At 43.5% G+C, this 24,041-nt stretch overlaps 1 protein-coding gene across 18 annotated transcripts in view; it reads left to right on the forward strand.

Annotated features, from left to right (window-relative positions):
* Positions 1-239: 239 nt before the first annotated feature.
* The window catches only part of NCAM1 (neural cell adhesion molecule 1), a 331,843-nt gene continuing 308,041 nt past the window's right edge, over positions 240-24,041 (forward strand). For all 18 annotated transcript variants that reach the window (XM_036258360.1, XM_036258361.1, XM_036258363.1 and 15 more), the window contains exon 1: positions 240-490. In XM_036258360.1, coding sequence (XP_036114253.1) covers positions 439-490 — 52 coding nt within the window. In that variant the 5' untranslated portion in view covers positions 240-438. The remainder of the gene's footprint in view (positions 491-24,041) is intronic.

Consider the following 24,041-nt stretch of genomic DNA (forward strand, 5'->3'; position numbering starts at 1 on the left):
GCCCGCTTCCTCCGACCGGCTGCTCCAGGCCGCGTTTTGCAGGCGGCCGCATCTGCCTCCCCTGTCTCTCTTACCTCCTTGATGTTCGGCACTATTTGTGGCCGGCGTGGTGGAAGGACACAGTGAGGTTCTCACCCCCGCCCTCCGCCCCCCGCTCCCCGCTCCCAGTCCCCAGTTCCATCAAAGCGAAGCGGGGCCAGCGCAAGGATCTCCGAGTTGCGAGTGTGCTGAGGCTGGGACTGTCACTCATTCTCCGCTCAGCGCGTGAACGCAGCTCGGCAGCCGCTGGCAGGAAACAATTCTGCAAAAATAATCATACTCAGCCTGGCAATTGTCTGCCTCTAGGTCTGTTGCTCCAACGCCGTCCACACTCGCTGCAAGGAGGTGGGGCACAGAATTCACCGCGGCACGAACACCCTTCCCAGCCAGCAGATTACAATGCTGCAAACTAAGAATCTCATCTGGACTTTGTTTTTCCTGGGAACCGCAGGTACATTTAAAAAATTCTTCTTAATCTGATTTGATAAGTGCCTTCTTCTCCCTACTACCCCCACCCCCGGACGCGGTCATTTCGGGTGATTTTACGGAGAATGCTAAGGGTGGTCATTTTCATGGAGCTGAAGAAGGAGCGCGTCGCCCTTGCTGTCCCGCCGAACCCCGCGCCCTCCCGGGCTTCGGGGGACTCGGGCTGCCTCCCCGCGCAGCGAGCGCCCGGCGCCCCTCCAGCGCGCCCGCCCTTCCTACTTAGTGTGCCGGGGAGCTGGAAGCGGAGCTGCCTGCCCCCGGCGACGCTGTGCCCGCTCGGTGATGGGCAGCGCTCCTTCCCGAAGGCGGGCGGCAGGGGATGCCGGGGCTCAGCGGTGCCACCGCACAGGCTCGGATTCCGCTGGGCAGGGGCTTGTCAGCTCGAGCTCCGGGAAGAGTGAACAATAAAGCTGGGGGGATAGCCACCTCGATCGTCATCGTTATTTCCCCAGATCTAATAAAGTGAGGCTCGCCGCCTTCCCATCCACCCCCTCCGGGGGTCGAATAACGGTTTGCAAAATGGGGCGACCTGGGCAGAATCTCGGGGCTGTGTGGCTGTTTTTGCAACCCCGTCGACATGACGTTAGTTTTTTATTTGCAAATTGCTGGTTGGTTGCAAAGCCTGCTTTTGCCCCAGAGCTCGAAGGGATGGGAGGGTCGAGCGCGGCGTTTTGACAGGAGGAAGTGCGGAGGGGCGGAGGGCGAGGAGGGCGTGATCCAGGCTGCCTAGTTTGTGCGCGCGTGTGCCTTTACACGCACCGAGAGCCTTGTGTTCCACGGTGCAAGAGAAGAATGGCAGGTAGCCACCCGAAACGCCTCGCCCCAGTCTCCTTTCTTTGGGCGAGGTTCCTGATCCTTTCAAAGTGCGAACAATAGGGAGCTGGGAGGAAGACAGTAGTGATGCTGCCACGGGTGGTGGGGGCTACGTCGCCGCCAAGCGAATCTCCGAGGCCAGGAGGAAGATTCGTTTCATTTTGGGTGTTTCCATCCCGGCCTCCCTGGAAGATTCTTGTGTGCATGCCCACCCTCCCCTCCAGCTGCTTCCCCACCCCACCCCGCCCTACCCCAGAATTTGCGCTTTGGTGCCGACGGACGGGAAGAGGGAAGAAAAGGAGCAGGGACCGCAGAGAGCTGGGTGGGGTGGGCGGACTTTCTGGGCGGGGGGCGTGTGCTGGGCAGTACCCAGGACAGCCGGGCGGAGGGGGCTGTACGTCGCGGTCGCAGCTGCCAGGTGCCGCCGGAGCTGCCCTGAGACGGCCCAGCCCGGCTGGGGGAGCGCGCGGGGCAGGCCTGGGAGCACCCAGCACGCCCCCTCCCCGGCCCGCAGGGGAGCAGCGCTCGGCCGCCGCCTCCAGCCTCCGGGTGCCTCCCATGGCGACCAATCAGAGCGAGGCTGGCTGGGCGGGAAGCCGCGAGAGGCTTTTATTGCGGCACGGGTGGCGGCCGGGAGCTGCCAGGACGGGCTCCCGGTGTTCCAGCCTGACGGTCTCGTTCGTCCCCTGCTGGAGGTACCCCACCCTGCGGCCCGCACCCAGCCTCCCCGCAGTTGCCGAGCAAATAAAATGGAGTCTAGGTGGTCACTGGGAGGTGCTCGCTCCCTCGCGCTTCTTTCACGCCGAATTGGAGCATCTCTGCCGCCCCCGCCAGCGAACACATTCGCGCTGCATCGCTCTGGCCCGAGCGCGTCGCCTTGGAGGGCGCGGTGGCAGGGCCGACAGACGCGCGTGCGCTGACCGGCCAGCCCGGGCCTCCGAAGCTGGGGGCGGGGCGGGGCGGGGCGGGGGCGAAGGGGCCCCAGCAGGAGGCCAACCCCAGCTCTCCAGGGGCTTTGGTCCCCGCAGCCACTGATTGGGGGCTGCTCTGGGCATGCCCTTTTCGGTAGTGACCGTGGGTCAGCGTGGCGTGACCTCCGGAAGAAGGGGGGTGTTTCTGGGACCTCCTCCCTTATAGGTGGGGACGTGACAATGGAGCCCTAATCTTCGGTAGGCTCTTGGGGGATCGCCTGGCAGTTCTTTCCATCATGGCGATGGGTGTAACCCTCAGTGTTTGGATCCCCAGGGAGTGGCAGGGGTACACGCCCAGGGAATTCCAGGTTAGGATGTTCTCCGCTGCTGAGCCCAGGGTGACCCTGAAAGGAAGGTGTCCTCCTTCCGGACCCAAGGACCGGAGTATGGGAAGAAGGCAGAACGTGAAACACAGACAAGGTTGCTTAACAAAAGGAATAAGTTGAGCGGTTTTCCGAAGAGAAATTCTTATTGTTTCTACTATAGTTGTTTTGTTTTTTTTTTAATTGAAGAATCCAGTCAAAGGGTCAGTACAAAAATAAAAACAATTCACACACGCACACGCACACATTTGGCTTCAAATGTATCTCCAGGGACAATGGTAATTCAGTCTATCTCCACTTGGTGCATTTGACACTAGCTATAAGGTGTGCCAACTTAATATGCCAAAAATCAGGTCTGCTGCCCCTCTCTTATTTTGGTGTCTTCTGCTCTTTAGGAATAAAGTGAAAGGTTGTGGAATCACAGCAGTTCTGGATGTTCTGTGGAAAATTATTTAACCGAATGATCTGGAAGGTTAAGTCATATGTTTCTTTGATAATTTTACAGTCCTCTGCCAATATAATTTGCACGAGTCAAGGAATGGATAGCACTGGTTTTCTGACAAGGTAGTAGCAGAATAAGAACAAAGAGCACCTGTGCTATCTCACAAACGCTAGCTAGTGTGTATATGTATAGAGTATATATAATGCCCTTTGCCAAACAAAGATGTTTCAGCAAAGGTTGCAGTGAGCACAATTACAGTGAGCCTATATTTTGCTCATTGATATTCATTTTAAGATCAGAAATACGGCTTTTTGAACAAAATTTAACGGAATGCAATAAAGCCATATTTACGAATGTGGAAAACCTTTCACAACTCTATCCAAAAAACAAAACGTTTATTTTCCTTTTTGGTACCTGCCCCTAGCGGGAACCGAACCGGGCACTCTCTGGTCCGCAGGCCTACGCTCCAACCGCTGAGCCAAACCGGCCAGGGCAAAAGTTTATTTTCTTTCAGCAAATATTAGCATCTATTAAAATATCAAAAATAACTTATACTTTATTTAAAATGCAGCAGAGAGCCCTGGCATGTTTGGCTCAGCGGTTAGAGCGACAGTCTGTGGTCCAGAGAGACCCAGGTTTGGTTCCCGCTAAGGGCATGTACCTCAGTTGCAGTTTGTCCCCGGCCCTGGTTGTGTCCCTTTAATGTCGCTGTTTCTCTCTCTCTCTCTCTCTCTCTCTCTCCCTCCCTCCCTCCCTCCCACTCTATCTGAACAGAATATGGAAAATTGTCCTCGAGTGAGGATAAAAAAATAATAATAATAAAATGTAGCAGAGTTAAACAGAGAATATAATCCAGTGGAAGTGTGGCCTGTCTTCTATTTAATAGTTTTTGAGTTACTCTTCCCACTACAAAGGTTCTAAAGATGTACTAATTGGACTAAGTTTTCATTAGTCTAAAACTTAGTGTTTGTTTGTTTTTAAATCCTCACCCAAGGATACGTTTACTGATTTTAGAGAGAGAGGAAGGGGGAGAGAGAAAGAGAAACATTGATGGGTTGCCACCCTATGAGCCCAAACAGATTCAACCTGCAACCTATGTGTATGCCTTGTCCAGGAGTTGAACAGTGAACCTTCTTGGTGTGCGGGATGACACCCAACCAACTGAGCCAGCCCTCCAGAGCTGAATCCTTGTTTTTAAGAAGCTCTCCCCTCCTTCCTCCTGTAGATTGAACCTGTTGACTTCTTTCCAAATACCTTTACCCAGGATCTATTAAAAAATATAAATAAGTAAAAATGCTAGAATAGCAGAAAATAGCAGGTCATTTTCCTGAAGAGATTCATTCAAGGCTCTATGCTAATTAATGGAACTAAAGACTTGTTGATTTAACTAGTGACTCTTTCTTGAGCTTGGTAGTTCAAGAATTAAGGTAGTAATTGTTTGCAAAAGAGGAATGATGGTGTGAATGTGCTCTCACAAGGGCCCTCTTTGGGTGCTTACCCAAAGCAGCAAGAAGAGGGAGAAATCAGTCACATGGAAGCCCCCCTTCTAAGACTTTTGCATAGTACTTCTCTTTGGAATATATTTATCATTAAATTTCAGATAGGTAACATGTAATTTAATGTAAGTGAACTTTATGTATATATTTCTGTCACCGGAAACATCATCTTAATTGCCTTTCAAATAAATAGCACCATTTTCTCATTCAAAAACGAATCATTAGACATGACAGATGTTTTTGTTTGCTACAGAACTCAGTTTCTTAAATTATAGACAGCATCTTGTAAACTTCACGCTGCTTGCAATACGGATTTTGGTATTTCTGATCCAACCACTTCCTTCTTTAAGGCAACAAAGCCTCTATTTAATATTAGTGTGATGAATTCCCCATATTTACATCTTCAGTGTTAAAGAACCATGGCTGCTATCCAGACTGAAAGTGACTTCAATGCCACTGGCCAATCTCCAAAGATATTTTACAGACAGTCTTTCCTGCCTTAGTGCAAAGTAAGTGATTGACTACCTGTTGCTAAAGAACAGTTTGAACTTTCTCTGCCAATATTGGTTTTGTGGTGATGGAGACAGAACCAATTGCCAGGGAGGGAGGGGACGGGCCGCACCTGCCGCTGCCAGTCTTCTGGGAGCAGTCAGCCTGGGAGGAGACAAAGGCATGTGCAAAGATTCTCCTGTACTCTTTAAGTATCCCATTTTTGAGTACACAGATATTTTATGGTGTCAAAATAAATAGTTTAATGGAAATTCCGTAATTGATTATTTTTACTTTAGTAATCTAAGAAATATATAGGCTAAGAAACACCCGAAACTTTAAAAGAAATGACAGCAAATTACAAATAGCGGTTTGCTAGTTTTAAAACCGGGTTACAGAATTGAACACACGAATCAGCTGGATATATAATAATCATGGCTATTTGAGCTTTGAATGAAGAAATTAAACAGGAAGGAATATGAGTAAAAGTCACCAGACAGAGATAGTGTTATACATCTCTCAAAACACTCAGCAAGTCTCTGAGGAATATTGTATGTGATGGCCTCTAAGAGAGCGAAGTGCCCAAGGACTTCGCTGACTCCTGGTGGGTAGGTCTCTTTGAGGTCCAGAGTTTTAATACGAGAAAACAGCGCAGGGAATACAGGTAGATGTACTTACTACTGCGGGGCAGTGAAATTCAGAAATCAGTGTGAAGGCCACAAGCGTGTCACCCCTAGATTCTCTGTTATTAACTCCTGGTGCCACACTTGAAAACCTTTGCTGATGTGAAGGATGTAAATGACGTGGCGCCGCTGGGGAGCCCCGTGCCCGTTCATTGCATGTTGAGTGCTGTCTCCCAGTTGAAGACACTCATTAGGAGGCGCCTTTTGATGTTGGTCTGAGCGCCAAATGGCCGCCTGTCAGGCAGTTTCAACACATTACTCCTAAGACACTCTTACCCGTGTCTGCACACAGATGCCGAGTTGGAGGTTTCTGGTTGAGACGCACACTCTTCCCCTCCTGCAGCATGAGTTTAGCGTCCGAGCAATGAGAGACTCAGAGGACTGGGCTAAAAGGAGTGGCCATTTGGTCTATCTGGTGTCTGTGTGTTTTTGAAAAAAAGGTTCGAATAAACCTATACATTCTTTTCCTCCCAGATATATGTAAATATGCTTTCCTTTGAATTCAAAGTCTGCATCACTGATGTGACCTGAAAGGCTTCCCAGAACCAGGGCTCTGCTACGTCCTCTCACTGGGACTTTCTGATCTGTAGCTGCGAACACTGGCTCCATCTGACCCGCTTTCTGTTCTGTGTCGTTCCTGAGATAACATGTAGGAAGGTTTTTGGTATTGGATTTTCTCACCCTTAGGAATATTCCTAGTGATGTCACAGTTTGAGGTTATGTCACATTAGGTAACACTCAACTCGTAAAAAATTGCACAGATACGTGTATTGCGTAGCAGCTTGTCCTCTGAGCTCTGTGGGGAATTACAACGGAACCCTGCAAGTATGAGCATAGAGATCAAGAATGGCCGACAACCCTGGGTTGACAGTCCTGTCACATATATCCCTCATTAGCTGTCTAATCTTGAGCAAGTCCTGTAGTCGTTTAACTTCTCCCAGTTTCAATTTCTTCTCCTGTGAAATGGGAAAATTAGTAATACCTGTTAGAGTTGTAGTGACTATTTTAGAGACCATAGGACTTCCCTGTGTTTAAGCTGTGTTTATTAATGAGAAAGAGGGATATAGTGGATTTAGAAGAAAAAGTATTATTCAGACAGTGGTTTAATTATTTAATTATTTGGATTTAAAGTGCTTGTTATGGGGATATGCCCTCTTCCATGACTAGAACTAGACTTTAGAAATCTGTTGGTAAACATGCCTGCATTGTCCTATTGGTTATGAATACTTTAGGGAGAAAAGTAGTCTCATTATAAGGTTGAAAGTCATTAATTAGCAGGGGCAGGTCTGGATTTCATGGGGCCTGAAGGGTACACAATTTCGAAAGTCTTCTTTAAGGAAAACAAAAGAAAAAAACTCATTTCCTTTTTTTAAAATTTAGAAAACAAGTGACTGTGAGAACCTATTGTCAGGTCTCTGTCCCCCCAGAGCCTTGCGAGGAGCCCATGCAGGGGAGGGGCCTGGCCAGCATCTGACCGTGTGTCAGCCACGGTGAGTGGGCCTGCTCGGTCCACCTGCTTGAGAATATCAGCTGATTGGTCCCGTTACTTAACATGTACTGCGTAAAGGTGGTTCGCATAGTGCACTGAAGATTAGAATCGTGTATCAAAATCAAAGCTTTGAAAAGAAGGAACTATTTGACCTTTATTTTACAGAAGATCTTCAGTGAGATCTGAGGTGATTTAGCATTTCTCACTGCTGATATTTCTGTAAATTACTAACTGGAATAAAGTAAATGAATTGCTCTTATCATTCAAATGTATCAAACACAAGTGCCCTACTGGCAGGGCAGGAAGTAGTTTTACCTACTAAAGGCTGATGATGTATAGAAGAGACGGAGTATTTTATTTTAGCTACTTAAGAAGAGATAAACTAGAAACATAATAGCAATAATAAAAATCATCACCATACAATTCAGTTTTTTATATATTACATTATTTAATCTTCGTATTATTTATTGAATAATATCTATTGAATATTGGGTGCTGGACACTGGGAATATAGTGGTAAAGGAATGTTTTCATGGAGTTCCCAGTCTAACAGTATAGAGGAATACAGACATTAAACAAATAACACACACCTATATTTATAAATACATATTCTGATCAAAACTGAGGAAAGGAACAGGGTACTATGAGGGATTATCAGGGGAAATTCTCCTGTGATTGGGTGGTTGGGGAGGTGAGTTACCATTTGAAGAACTCCGTGAAATGGGAAGGACCAGTGGTATTCTTATTTGAAGGCATGATTGATTGACTTAATCCAACAAACACCGAATCACAACAAACATTCTGAATTCCTTCATTCAGCAAACCTTCTGACATCTTGCGAAGGTCAGATAGTTTCAGGAATTGAGCTGGATTTCAGGTTATATAGTTCAGTAAACTATGCCTTTGTCTCTAAAGCTTGCCATCTTTGGGAGGGAGACATACAGCACTTATAGTATGTCCATGAATACGTGTCATTGGACCACAAGGAAGGAGGCAGTGAACTCCGCCTGGAGCTCCCAGGGCTGGCCGTGGGGCGAGAGTTTGCCTTTACTAGATAGAGCAGGAAGAAGGAGTGATTCAGACAGAGGTGACACCTTGAGCTATAAGTACATACAGCCTTTTTGAGGAACAGTGCGAGGGCCAGAAATTAGGAGAAAAATAATTCTCCAAGGCCAGAATGTGTGAGGTCTTGAAATAGAAACTGTGGGTGAGAAAGGTTAAGTGATTTACATAGGTGAAACTGGAACCATAAATTATATGAGTTGGGTGCAGTTCATCCTTCTCTAGAGTTGGGATCATTTGACTGCATACAGCGTCAGGACACGCAGCAAGCACCTGTGAGCGTGCTTGACTTCTGGAGAAGTCCCACCAAGGTGAGGGAGAGTGATGGGAAGGGGCAGTTTCAAGAGCTTTGGGGTCTGACGGGTCTGGGTTGAGTCCACTGACTGGAACTGATATTCTGCAAGTGGTGCGCTTCTGAGCCTGTGTCCCAGTCTGCAAGATGAGGGTAATGACACTCCCTTTGGGTGCTGGTGAGCTTAAATAAAATCACATATGTAAAATAGATGATATGTAATAGGCATTCAGTACGTTCTTTTAAAAAGTTCGTCTTGCACAGAGATTGACTTTGAACTGTGTGTTAAACAGGTGTGCTGTGAGTATGATGTGCAGAGTCCTGTGCTGGAGGCTGGGGGCGGGTGCACTTATGATTCCCGGTCCTGTGGAGGCTTCCAGGGGGTTGGAGGAAAGCGCTTACTTGGTTGAGACCGTTAGGAAGTCTGAAAGGTACTATATGAATAAGTGCCGAAAAGAAGGAGGCAGGTATTAATTGTGAAAACTGATTAGAAAGGCAGAAATCATCTTGGTTGGTTTTAATATCTGAAACAAGGTGTGGAAGATGTAGCGTTGGATCTGGACCTCGCGGGCGTGGGGTGAATAGGGAGAGGAAGGGCCCACTCTCCGGAGGGGCTGAGTCTAGCTGGGCACTTGGTACTGAAGAGCCGGGAAAGCAGACTGGGCACCACGCTGGTCTCGTTGAAACCTCAAATGTAGACAAAGGATCGGCATGTGACTGTAAATATTAGAGAAATCATTAAAAAAAAAAAACAACATTTCCAAGTGTGGTCAATGATATCAATTCAACATCTGCTGCACTAGGCAGTGTGTTTGATGCCAGCTGTCAATTAGCAGAGAGATAAGCAGGAGCAAATCGGTAGAGATTACTGCAGGACCTACAGAGCTGTGGCTGTCTGTAGCAGCCACTATTGTGGCTGGACAGAATAGTGGATGACTTCAAGGATTTTTGTTACATTATCTAAGATGGACTAGATAATGGAGAACCCAGAGGCTGGGGGATGGGGGACGAGTTAAAACTGGTTTGGAAGCCAGTGAAGGCCAGTGAAAGTCTCTTGCTTTATGCGGGAGGAAGACTTGTAGGTATGCAGGGCAAGGCCCAGATTTAAAAGATTTGGGTTCAAGATTTGGCTTTGCTGCTAACCAGCCCAGTGAATTTATGCAAGGTATTTAATCTCTTTTTGAACTGTAATTTTCTTACTTGAATATGAGAATCAAATCAAATAATATATGTGAAAATGAAAGTAATCCAAAATACTTCACAACTATACCTTTTGTTAATAGAAGCATTGCTAAAAAGACCTATGAAGCCAGGTTTTATGTACCACAGGGGCTTGGTGAAGAAAGTCAACTGTGGCCTGGCTGGTGTGGCTCAATGGTTGAGCATCGACCCATGCACCAAGAGGGCACATGTCCAGGTTGTGGGCCCAGTCCCCAGGGGGGGGCATGCAGGAGGTGGCCAACTGATGTTCTCTCTCATTAGTGTTTCTATCTCTCTCTCTTTCTCCCTCTCTAAAATCAATAAAGAAAACAAGAAAGTCAACCGTGATATGTTTATAAAGCAGATAATCCTGGAAATATACACTTGGCATGGCTTTGGATAAGGATAAAAATGGCACACAACAGAAATGTTAGAGGTGACAAGTCAACCAGCAGGGTAGTTGCTAGGTCCAAGAGGGACTGAGAGAGAACGAGAAAAATTAAGTTACCAACTCGAGGGAATGAAATCATCATTCTGTCAACATGACTGGGAAATCGAGAAAAGGGATTGCTTTCAGTGAAAGATTGATAACCTCAGTTTTACACACATTGGACTTTAGGAGCACATTGGGCATCCTGGTATCTCCACCTGAAGGTCAGTATGTTTCCGCTGTGGGTAGTGAAATCCATCTAGTTGGCTTCAGCCAGCATTTAAAAAGAAGGAAGGAAGGAAAACTGGAGGAAGATGGGGATGGAATAGAACAGAAAAAAGAGTATATCTTATGTGGAAAGGGTAAGAATTGTTTTGTGAAACCAGGTTGTGATGGAAAACATGGACTTTATTATGGCTCGAGTCACAGAGTTTGGAAACTGCTGTCACAGACGGGAGAGTGTAGGACTAGAGAGGACACGGAATCTGCAGTGCGGGGGAGGTACGGAGAGAGATGCAGTGGGCTTGGGGAGAGGGAGAAGCAATGACAGCGGAAACGCTCCCCGGGCATCTGTGCAGTCTGTTCGCTGTGGGTGTGAACCAGCACACGGAAACTCCAACATGCAGTACCTTGACCGCAGAGAGACACTCTGGAAGAGAATGCAGAGATAACTGGGACACTGGGTAGCATCTAGAGCCAAAGATGTGGCTGAGATTTCAGAAGCAGGATAAGGATTACTGGGCACCAGGAGTGGTCAGAGAATTCTTCCCAAACGCGAGCGTTGAGGAGGCGTGTAGGAAGGGTTGCGCTCTGCAGGGACGGGTGGCTGGGGTAGCTGATGTGTCATATGTTTGGGGGGAAGCAGGAGGGATCCCAGCTAAAGAGACCAAGAAGACTGAGAGGGAGTAGTAGTCTATATTTTTATCGTCTTTCCATGTGGAGAAAACTCCATGAATTACAATCAGCACATTGTGGAGTCTGTCACACCCAGGTGTATTTATGGCGTAGTATTTATGTGGCAGAGAGAATGGTACCTGGTCCATAATTCAGAAGGTGATATTGAACAAAAGGAGGAAATCACAGCCTAGTGATATGAACATCTAGGTTAGAGAAGGACAATGGTAAGTAAAAAGGAAAAGTTGGAAACAAATGTTATTTATAAGCATAATACAAATTTTGTTTGAAAACATCTCTTTTACTGTTTAAGACTGAGAAAAGATAAATTTTTTATACTTTCTGACTTTGCTAATGAGCATATATTGCCTTTATTTAGATTTAAAAATAAACAGTGCAATAAAAAGAGGGTAGCAATATTCAAAGGGTTTAGGAGTGTAAGGAAGATGAGACGCAAGCAGAACCTGGACTTGTCTCAGAGGAGAGTGGTGATCGTAGAGGCATTGCCAGTTGCTAGTGAAATTCAAGTTGTTAGAGTGAAAGACGGAGGCAAAGCTGAGATCCAGGATACGACGAAAACAAAGGCAAGAAGAGGTGTTAGATTGAGGGAAGGCCTCACACCCAGGGCTGTCAGGGCACGTGTCACCGCGCCAACGGAAAAGAGCCAGGAGAGAGGGGAAAGCCGATTTCCAGACCTTGCAAAGGACAAGGGGGTGGGTTCCTCTGAGAGGAAGTGAGCAACATAGAAGATTTCCCCCCAGTGATTTCACTTATCATGTCAGAAGAGAATTTTTAGACACAGTTTTGTCTTCTTGCATCACTGCCCATGGTATTCATACCTTCATTTCTATGCCTTTTAAAAACCTTTCTGACTGTGCGTAGCAAAATCTGCAGTTTGCTCTGCTTGTCACATGTTGGGTGCATTGTTTTCATCAAATCAGCAAAGGAGTGGAAATGGTTGTGATTGACTGCTTTTCTAATCTTTTTAAAATTCATGTTTTAACTGTGAGTGCCCATTCTAGCTGTAGATGAGGCTGCCAGTCACCAGTTAAACTTAGTTACCCTATGCAAATTGGATTCAGGTACAATATGGCAACCTTAAAATCTGCTGTCATGGGCACGAGAAGATGTAAATCCAGTGCCAGCTCTTTGATTTGGGTTTCAATTACAGATTACCTTTTTTTTAATATTATATTTTATTTTTACGGTTTACATTATTACAGGTGTCCCCCATCTCCCCTCCTTTGCCACCTACACCCAGACCCCACCTTCCCGCTGGCCATCACCAAGGATCTCTGACCCTTTGCAACAGGGTGGATGGCCCTGGAGAGTATTGTGCTAAGCAAAATAAGCCGTCAGAGAGAGACTAGTACCACACGATCTCACTTATGTGGAATCTAAGGAACAAATTCTCTTACTTCCTTAATTACCTCCTTTGGGTGCCGCAGAAGCAGTGCACACTGTAGGGGGCGCCTCATAGGCCTCAGATCAAATTTGCATTTTGAAAGGTTTCCTTGACCTTGAACCAGTTAATTAATCTCTCCACCACTCAGTTTATTTAGCTTTGAAACAGAGATAATAATACCCACCTAATAGGGTTATTAGTGAGGAAGAAATGGGGCAATTTATACAACTGCCTGGCATATAGTAAGGTCAGTAATACTTTTTCATTTCCCTTTTAAAGTTCACAGTGAAGAGATGTACAGCTGGTGTTGCTTTAAGTATCGATTGTAATTAGAATGACATTTGCTCCATTCACTTCTCACTTTCGGGGAGCTCGGGACCACCGTGGGTTGTGACTGGGTCAGAAAGGTCAGAAAGGCCGTGGCTGTGCTGCTCAGCTGCGTTACCTCCCGTGAAGGCAAAGTCTATAGGTCTGGATTTTGAGAAAAGTACAATTTTAAAAGACAAATTAGTTGATAACTATTCTACTTTCTATTTATATATGGTTAATATTAAACCTGTCAATCCACCAGAATTTTATGGTGTCATAAAATTCGGTTTATTTAAACAATGGTTGCTGCTAATGACCATATTGGTGACACTTCATTAATCTGGAAGTCATCTCTCTGGCAACCTTTATTCGTTGGAACATGAAGAATGAAGAATTAAGGGAAAGAAGTCTCTGGACACCCAGAATGGATATCCCAAAGTCCATGCACTGAATGGAGGGACTTGACTCGTAGGAAAGTCCTTAAACCTTTGTTCAGAAAGAGTCCGTATCTCTCACTTAGTTTCCTGGCTTCTACCACATTTCTAAAGACTCCTAGCTTTAGAGTAGAATCAAGGAAACATGACTGCTGATTGCTGGTAGTCAGAAGATGTGGCAGCTTGAGTGGATGGAAAAATTATGAAAAGCAGACTCAAGAACACAAATAGCATATCAGTGTTCACCGTTTAGTACTTGGTTAGAAAGAATGCCCTGCAAGGACTGTGGCATACTGCAGTGTAAACGATGGGTGCTCATAATTGAACCTCCTTTGGAAATTCCAACCCAGGCCCATTCAAGCAGCAGGCAGCAATGATATGGGTTCATTTATCGAGCATGTGTCTCTTGTGTTCAGCTCCGTGCTAGGTACTGAAGGAGGTTTGGTGTCATGGAGTCACTGGGAAAACAAAACAAACATAAACATCAGTACCACTGGCTTCATCACTGGCAAGTAGGATCGAAAGAAGTAATATAATTAGTGCTCCTCATCTGGAAAATTCACTCTTGAGACATTCTAATCCCCAAAGATTTAGGACAAAGGAGAGTTCATATTTCCTTCTTATAGAATGGTGGTGTTGCATACAGCTTCTCACCTAGGTTTGAAGTCTGTAGCTATTTATTTATCATTAACAGAAGCTGGGTCAGCCAATTTCTTTCTTGTCTGCTAAGTTATAGTAAGTATATCTGGAGATTAAAGATCCTAACTATTCAAGAAATTGGAATTAATTGGTGGGTTTTTTTCCTTTTTTTCTTGAATTTAATTTTCTTAGCAAAGTAAAATGTCTACATTGTTTACAAAGTTAAATAGTTTTATGATTTGTAACAAAACACATTAGTCTCCTGCCCCCCCCCCCCTTTCCTACCCCTTCTTCCCCCTCGTCACCCGTCCCACCTTCGACTTTGGTGCTCTTGAAGCAATACTTTCTACACATTTTAGCTCTTTCTATATTTTCTATCTCCATTATTTATACTATTCCTAATATTTTAGGTTTAAGTATTATTTATTGACTTTTTTCTATAGGTGTCTAGTACACACTGTCCACCTCCTCCTACTTTCTTTGCTTTGGCCTCTTTATATTTAATGTTTACAATTATGACCATGCAAATATCATTCACAGCCAAACCTCCAACAGTTCTGTGATTTGATTCCATTTCTTCTGTAATTTTCTGGTTTTCCTTGAGTTCATAATGGCCTTAGTTTTCCTTTGCTGACCTTTCTACCTCGTACTAATTAATTGACAAGCCCTCAGACCGAAGTATAAACCCACTCTGGGTAAGTTCAAACATGGTCATTTTCTGTCTTGCCCTGGGGCAGATGTCCTGGACCTTCCTCTTCCTCTTCAGGCTAGAGGCTGGTTTGTTAGGTTTGTGACAGTTAATTTATATTAGTTTGGTATGTAATTCTCTAAATTGAAGACCATCTAACCTAAGAATTTTGAAGATGTTACTCTGTGTATTTTCTCTCTTAGCATTTCAGTTGGGAAGTCCAGGACATTCTCATTCCTGACACTTCATGTGAAACTTGTTGATTTTTCCTCTAGAAAATTTTAGGGCCTTCCTTTTATCTGCAGTGTTCTGAAATTTCACCGCAATGTGCCTTGATGTAGGTCTGTTATGATTTATTGGGGTAGGTTCTCAGCGGGCCATTTTCATGTGGAAATTCATGTCTCTCAGTGCTGGGAAGTGTTCCTATATTATTTATTTGATGTTTTCATTTCTCTTGTTTTTTCATGGCGCTCTTATTCAGAAGTTGGATTATCTAAATTTTCAAATTTCTCTCCACTATTATTAATTTTTTGTCACTCCCAGCCCCCCATCCCTTTACTTTCTGGGAGTTTTACTCAGCTTTTTGCCAATCTTTTTACTGAGTTTTCTATTTTGCTAACGCAATTTTAATATCTAAGAACTCTTTTTTGTTGCTTGAATGTCTCCTGATAATATACTCTTATTTCTTGATGCAACATATATATATATTTTAAATATGTTTTTATTGATTTTTTTAGGGAGAGAGAGAAACATTGATGTGAGAGAGAAACATCAGTTGGCTGCCTCCTGCACACCCCCTACTGGGGATGGAGCCTGCAACCCAGGCATGTGCCCTGACCGGGAATCGAACCGGGACCTTTCAGTCCGTGGGACGATGTTCAATCACTGAGCCACACCAGCTGGACGATGTTAACATCTTTTATATCCCTGGCTATTTTTAAAAAATGTCCTTGCTCCCTTTATCATCTCTTTGCCCTCTTAATTTCTCTTCTTTGTGTTGCTGTCTTCCTTGTGTTTCATACTGTTTATCTGATCGCTCTGAGTTTAGTTATCCTGGCTCTGTTAGTGATTAGGAGCGAGACACTGACAAGCTGTGGGGCAGTTGTGTGGCTGGGACTCACTGCAGGGTGGTTGTGTACCTGGTCTTCGGGGAGGGGGGGTCGTCCACTCCACTCCACTCATTAGTACCTGTATTAATACCTGGACTGGTCAATTGAAGAGAATCCAACATTTTGCCATTTACGGGTCTAAGTTTGACTACTGTGTCTCTCTAAACTGAGTTGGAGAAATGATTTGGGGGGTATTTTATTCAGTACTTAAGATTTCATTTAATCCTATTTTCAGTGGGGCACCTCTGCCCTCAGCAATGCCTGGTATCCCCAAGAACAAAGTTCCTGTGATTGAACCTCTCCAGTTAGGAAAAATGCAGTCTTTTGCTGGCGTGAAGAAGAATACAGGGTGGGGGATGGGAAACATGGCCTCTGCCCTCCTGTTGCTTACAGTGCAATGATGCCTCTGTGAGTGTGCATGTGTGTGCATGTGTGCACATGTGCATGTGTGTGTGTGCACGCGTGCATGTGTGTGTGCGCGTGTGTGTGGGGGGCTGAGATTAGTGTTATGAGAGAGATTGTTCGCTTTAATTTTGGAGCAGATTGTGAGAACCCTCTGATGATCTATCTCTTTCAGGGTTCATTCTTGCTACAAGCCAGACTATTTTTGAAATGTTTTATCTCACATGTTTTAGTATGGAATTTTTGTGATTGAGAGAAGCCTGCAGAGTTCTTAAAGGGAAGGTAAATGCTCCAGGCGTTCACCAAAGGCAAAGGCCTATGAAGATGACTGTTAAGGCAACTTCAAGGGAGTTGACAGCTGAGAGAGTTAGGGCCAGTCAGAGTTTTAAAGAAGCTTCCCTGAACTGAGGAGTCCTCAGAAGATTCCAGGGTGGCCACATTTCCTGGATAAAAAGACATGGGCTGCAGTGACGCTGTGACCAGGATAAGAGCAGTTCTGTGAACACATTTGCAAATGTGTGTGTCCCAGACTTATTGGGTGGCAGGAACATTTCCTAGAAACAGTCGCTTAATTATTTATGGAATAACTCCTGTGTTCCATGGTGTTGGTTTAGGAGTTGGAGATACAAGATCAATATACTCAGTAGCTTTGTAAAACATTCTAGACCATTTTCTAAACTGTTTTGGTTACATTTGTAATACTTACTCCTGTGGAATGATACCAAACACAACCCTGAAATGTGAGAAAAAGACAACTAAAAGTTATTGATTCCTTTCTCAGATATTTCCCTTTTGTGTATCTAACCAAAAGTTACTCGTGACATGTTTAAAATTGTCATTAAAGAAAACCACCTGTCATGATGAAGCAAAAAAGGGACATTGTGTGATATTTCAGTAAGAGATTGAAAATGAGTCCGTTAAGTGCCCTAAATTACTGTTTGAGGTCATTTTGAGCTAACTTGGCTTTGGAATCAGAATTTAAATTACCAGTCAGACTCAATTAAGATAACTGGTCATGCAGGCAGTTCATTCCCCTTCCTTCCTTCTCATAAAAGGGATATTTTGATGATTTATACTTCTTTATGGCCAAGTTAGAGATAGGCATTATGTTTTAGAAGATAAAAATTTCACTCATTAGCTGATTTAAGTATTTAAGAGTGGTTTTGTATCTAAATAAAATACTTGAATAATCATTTATTATTTGATTTTCTAGAAATATTTACAACTGATGCTTTTGAAGCCACTGGGAGGTAAATCAGCACACTAATCTGCGTTGTATTTTGGCTGCCTGGTGCAATACTGGGAAACTAGCTATCACCAACAGCCTTAGACAGTTAAATTATTTTATTTAAATAGCAGAACAATAAATGTATAGTGGGGGATATTTTAAGAAGACATGCATTACAGATATATATAATTATTTTAATAATTTATGTATGGACTTTTAAATATTACACTTTTGTGATAAGTGGGTTTAAAATGATATACTTTTAAAACTAAACAAGAGAGATGTAAAATGATGAGTCAGAGGGAAGGGATGGAGGAAGAGAGTAAAGAATTTATAGGCACATATGTATAACCCAGACACAGGCAACAGTGCCTTGAGGCCTGGGCGGGGGACATGGGGGTGGGGTGGAGAGGCTCAATGGGAAAAAAGGGGGATATCTACAGTACAACAATAAAGATAAATTTTTAAAAATTGTATGAATGGAATCTCTGTGGAACTTTGTAGTTGGGGGTGGGAAAAATAATGACAAAGAGAAATTTTTATTAGGAAAGTGCTAACATCATAGCTGGTAGGTTTGCATTTTCTTGGATAGCTTGGTAAAAACCACCAAGGAAACATGATTCGAAATGCTCCCTGAATTATTTTATTAAATTAAATGTGCATATGTATGTAATCTGTGGTACAGAGATTCCATTTTCTTTGTAGCATTGTTTTATTGAACAAATTTTATTTGATTTTTCTATCAAAACCTAGCTTTATATTAAATATAATAATTTGTAAAGTCACAAGTTTTATAAAGATACATATAAGTTATGAATAACCATTAACATGTAAGTTCTTGGTCTTATGTTGAATTCATAATAGAGTTTTAAAATCCTAAATTTTCCAAAGGTATGTGCCAGACACATCACTTGCTATTTAAAAAACAAAGTGTAATTTCTTAAAAAGAAAGTATAGCTTCAATCTTGTTCATACAACTATTCCAGGATTTGGGGGGAAAATTTAATATATTGAAATCAATAGTTGACCATGCTTTAAATATGATACAAAGGGTTTAAAAATTTAAATTGTCATTATTTACAAAATACTGGCAAATTAGAGCTCAAACACTTGGTGGTGTTGTGTAATCTTCTGTTTAAAAATAAACAGTGCAAATAATTGTAGGAACCTCTGGGTTTAGAAAGCTTGTTGGTGGTTCTTCACATCCCACTAAAAAAGCGGCCTGTCTCTGCATATTAATCACCCAGTGAAAGGGAGCTTGCGGAGAAACCCAATAGTGCGCCAGAGGAAGAAACGGGTGATTGTAATTGTTGTTCTCAAAGGGTTTTTATTCCATTCAAGTGGAAAACGCTGAATGCTGGAGAATTAGCGCAGTCTTTGTAGAAGAAGAGTCCGGGCCAGGATTTGGTGTGCTGCAACCCCGTGTGTCAGGCTCCTGAATGTTGGGGTGACGAGGACAGCGCCTTGTCTTCCGAGGGTGCTGTCTATGCTCCTGTAGGCTCTGTAACTCTGTAAGCACCTCTTCTTGTTTTGTGTCGGAAAACAGTTAAATTGAAATTCTGGCAATATAGGCAGTATTGGAGATCTCAAGAGAATTAAACACGAACCAAAAACATCTAAATCTTAGTAGTTTGTGTTTTGGGAGGTAAGGTGGAGACAAAATATAATATTAAGCAAATTATGTAGCAGTATTTTTTTAAAAATATGTGATTTAGGTAACACCTTGCACATATAATTTGACCCCAAAATTGATTTTAAATGATATATTTGACATTATCTTTTATGATGTTATCTTTTTTGCTTCATTGTATTTTAAGACTTATTGGTTGAATATAAACATTGAGAATAAAACAGCAGAAATGTACTTAATGTTATTGAAGTTTCTTTTAGTAAGAGCTTGTAGAATGAGCTACTTTTAACATGTTTCTCTTCTACCATGGTAAACACACCTCCTCCCCGAGGCCTTTTCCTGATTGGGTTCTTGTTAGTTCTGGCTGGCACCAGCCCATGAGCCAGCAGGCTTTACAAAACCTCAACGCACATGAGTTCTTGGAGTTCTGTTTCTTTGGACTAGTCTAATATCCTTTACGTTGTTTATAACATCCTCAGAAACTTCTGCACAGTATATGGCATTTCCAACTAGACTTGGAATTTTACAGGGGAGGGAATGTGCTATATTGTGTGTACACACATTTTCGTAAAATGATCATGTGTAACCATGGAGACAAAGCCTATTGGTCTAAATGATTTTGTTAACTATTAGAAGGTAGTTAACTGATTTAAAAGGTCGTACACAGGCCCTGGCCAGTTTGGCTCAGCGAAGGGTCAAGGGTTAGATTACCCATCAAAGGCACATACCTGGGATATAGGTTCAATCCCTGGCCCTAGTCAAGGTGTGTGTAGGGGGCAACCAATAGATGTTTCTCTCTCTCTCTCTCTCCCTTTTCCTCCCTTCCACTCTATCTAAAAATCATTGGAAAAATATCCTTGGGTGAGGGTTAACAACAACAGAAAGGCTGCACACAGGATTTACTAAGAAGCCCTTGACTTAGGTATATTTACCTGTCAGTGTAACTACTTTTTATCACCCCCCTTTAATAGTGTATGGATTTGGTTATCTGACAGTTGAGCACAGATCCTCTGGTGATACCATTTATATTTTATTTGAATTGATTTCTGCAATATTCATGTATTGTGTTGAACTTGGACTTACACAGGGCATGCCACAGACTTTCCATGTGTATTTGGGTTGCTGTTTGAAAGAATAGAAGTAGACAAGATGTAGTGTAAAAAGGTAAGACCACAAAAATCAGACTGGTAGAGGAAAACGCACACACGAGGGTTTCTAGCATCCAAAAAAGACCCTAAATCGATTTCATAATAAATTTTACTTTCAAAATAAATGTATTACTAATATGCTAATCCATGATTTTTGTTATAGAATTAATTTTTAGAGTTCACAGTTAATAATTTAAATTTGAACCTTTTAATAAAAGTACAAAATGCATTACACACTTTTAGGACCACATAGATTTCATAAGCATGAAAAGTTATTTACCCACAAAAACAGCTGATATCAAAACCACATGATCCTCTCAATCAAGGTAGAAACAGCATTTGATAAAATGCAGTGTTTTAATGATAAAATACTCAGTAAACGAGGAATGTAAAGGACTTCCTCAATCTGATAAAGGGCTCCTATGGAAAACCTAGAGCTAACACATACAATAGCTAATAAGCACAGGAAAAGATGCCTGGCATCATTTGTCCTCAGGGAAACGTAAATCCAAACCACAATGAAATACCCCTTCACACCCACCAGGATGGCTATAATACAAAGACAGATAACAACAAGTGTTAGCAGGGATGTGAAGAAGCTGGAAACCTCACACTCTGGTGCAGCGCCTTCAGAAAACTGCGGCGGATCTTAAACAGAGTTACCCTCCGAACCAGCGTTTTCATTCCCCCAAGTGTGAAAACTTATGTCTGTACTAAAAGCATACATCTGAACAAAAACTTGTACATGGATGCTCATAGCAGCTATTAATATTAGCCAGAACCAGAAACAATCCAAATGTCCATTCACTGATGAATGGATAAATAAAATGTGATATATCCGTACAGTGAAATATTATTCCGAAATAAAAAGGATGAAGTACTGATACAGGCGACAGCATGGATGAGCCTTGGAAGCATTACACTAAGTGAGAGAAGCCAGCCACAGAAGACCGCGTATTGTATGATTCCACTTGTATGAAACGTCCGGAATGGGAAAATCCATGGAGATGGAAAATTAACGAGTGGCTGCCTAGGGCTAGGAGGTTGGAGGGAAATGCGAGCTGATTGCTGATGGTAAGGAGTTTTTCAGGGTGATGAAATAGTTGAAAATTAATTGTGGATGGTTGCACAACTCTGTGAATATACTAGAAATCATTGACTGTACTTTCTATGTGGGTTACTTGTGTGGCATGTGAATTATATTTTTGTAAAGCTGATGCACACACAGACACACACACAGCTGGTACATGCTGTCGTTTGGAGATAAGTAAGCAAATCAGAATTTTTCCAGTGAAATCTATGAAAGCCACTGTGAAACTTCCAAAGACTTAAAGTATGCCATTTTATTAAAACTAATTGTAATTGTTTTGGTGGATGAAACAGATCTGTGAACCAAGTGTCACGTGACACATTTGGTTTTGTTTTTTAATCCTCACCTGAGGGTATTTTTCCATTTATCTTCAGATAGAGTGGGAGGGAGAGAGAGAGAGAAAGAGAGAGAGACATCCATGTGAGAGAGAGACATCAATTAGTTGCCTCCCGCACGCCCCTGACCAGGGCTGAGGACAAACCGCAATCGAGGTACGTGCCCTTGGCTGGAATCGAACCTCGACTCTTTGGTCTGCGGGCTGACACTCTAACCACTGAGCCAAACTGGCCAGGGTGACCTTCTTAAAGATAAGTGCCTGAAGGGAAGGCGTTGTAATTTGGAAAGGTTATATGGGAGGCTTTTGGGGGCTAACAATACACTAGTTCTTAAAATTGGTGGTAGTTACTTAGTTTTTTATTATATGAATTCATAAACCTATTTATTTTGGTGTTGTGCATTATTCTATATGTGTTATATTTCATAAGAAAAAGGATTTAAATTAGGAAGATGTAATCCCTGGCCTTGAGGCATTTGTGGCCACATGAGTGTTGAACTGGTCTTCAGCAGTGTTTTCCTGCTCAATATTTACACTTGAGGTTTTTACACCGATATATGCAACTTCCTTTGGGTAACCCATTGTAGTCTGTTTAACTTGGAAATTTTATGTCAATAGAGTTTGGTTTTCAGACTTTCTTGACTTTTACACAGTGTAGGACTGGTTGAGCCAGGGTGTGTGAGCTGAGGGACAAAGTGAATTTTGTCCTTTTGAACAATTCAGAACGCTTACTTCTTGCCCTCTTGGTGCCTGGAGGCTGCTCTGGGAGGCCTGGGAGCATCCAGAGAGGCGGGAACAGTTTCTTCCAGCAAGAGCAGGCACAGGAGGAGAAATGAAGGGCGGAGCTGGTGTGTGCAGAGGACAGCTGTCCGGAAACCACATGCATTCCCTTGGTTAGAGGAGAGGAGGGAGATGAGCTGGGGCGAGGAGACCAGGGCCCAGACCATGAACGGTCTTGCTGGCTGAACCCTTGGCATATTCCCTAACGATGAGTGAGTACATGTGGGGTGGAGGGAAAAACAGCATGTCGGGTCTTGATGCAGGAGTGAGATTTTTCTATTTCAAAAGGGGCATAAGTGTCACTCACATGGCTAACCATAAACTTAGTGTATGACTCAGCAATTTCACAACTAGGCGTATACACTAAAGAATTGAAAAAAGGGCCCTGGCTGGTTTGGCTCAGCGGTTGGAGCATCAGCCTGTGGACCAGAGAGTCCTGGGTTCGGTTCCTGCTAGGGGCATGTACCAAAAAAAAATTGAAAAAAGGAACTCAAACACATACTTGTGCGTTGATGTTCACGGCATCATTATTCAAAATAGCCAATAGGCGGAAACAACCCAAGTGTCCAACAATGAGTGGGTAAACAACGTGGTGTTTAGGCGCAGTGCGATATTGGCTATAGAAAGGAATGAAGTTCAGATCCACGCTATAACGTGAATGAGCCTTGTAAACATTATGCTACGTGAGAGTCAGTCAGACACAAAAGGACAAATACTGTGTGATTCCATTTTTATGACATTTCTAGAACAGGCAAATTTCCACAGACAGGCAATAGTTCCTTGCCCTTGACAGGAAGGGGATGAAAGAGGCTGGGCATGGAGCAAGTTAATTGCCTAATTGGTACAGAATGTCTGTTCAGAGCGATGAAAAGATGTTGGAAATAGTAGTGATGGTTGCACAACATTGTGAATATAATGAATGCCATTGAATTGTACCCTTAAAATAGCTAAAACAGCAAATTGCACGTTATATATTTGCTGTAATTAAAGAAAAGGGAAGGAAGAGGAGCAGGTGCTAACAAAGGCGCCCCAGAGAGGCTCCTGAGGGAGTCAAGCCAGAGGTGGCCGTGTGGAGGTTGGCTCAGAGGCTGGTGACTGGCATGGTGCCCGTGGGGGCAATGAGAGCTGAAGGAGGGCACTGGCAGAGGGGCTGGAGGGGAGGGGACAGGTTCAGTTTTTCAGAGAGTATATTGGTGGATGGACCCCATTTAGACAGGGAGCGTAAGGAAGAGAACAGTCATTAGAAATAAACACGGACGCTACAGTGACATCGGAGAAGGACACTCAGCAGTCTCAGGGGCAGGAAGGCGTCTGGAAGCATGAGGGGGACGTGGCGAGGCACGGGGGAGGTGAGGGAGTGCCCGACAGAGCCATGGATGGGCAAGGTGGGGAGAGGACTGGGACCCTGGGAGGCCAGCTGGGGCAGGACGCTGAGTGTGACTGTGAGGGTGACTGTGAGGGTGTCCGAGGTATTCAGATGGCCAAGCAGCCTCAGATTGTATTCCCAAGGTAAGGGGGTGGGATTTAATTAAAGGAGAGGTACCATGATTCATTTCTTTAAATACTAATGTATTCTTCAAATTTACTTTATGAAAAAAGCCCTCATCCCCATTCCACAAAATAATAACAAAGTTACTATCTAATGTAATACGTATGCTATCCACATTGGAGAAAATATATAGTCCACATCTATTTTCACTCAACCTCATGCATCTGTTCCCTTAGTCAATCAGCCA

This window comes from Molossus molossus, unplaced genomic scaffold (genome assembly GCF_014108415.1).
Source record: "Molossus molossus isolate mMolMol1 unplaced genomic scaffold, mMolMol1.p scaffold_m16_p_13, whole genome shotgun sequence".
Classification (NCBI taxonomy): domain Eukaryota; kingdom Metazoa; phylum Chordata; class Mammalia; order Chiroptera; family Molossidae; genus Molossus; species Molossus molossus.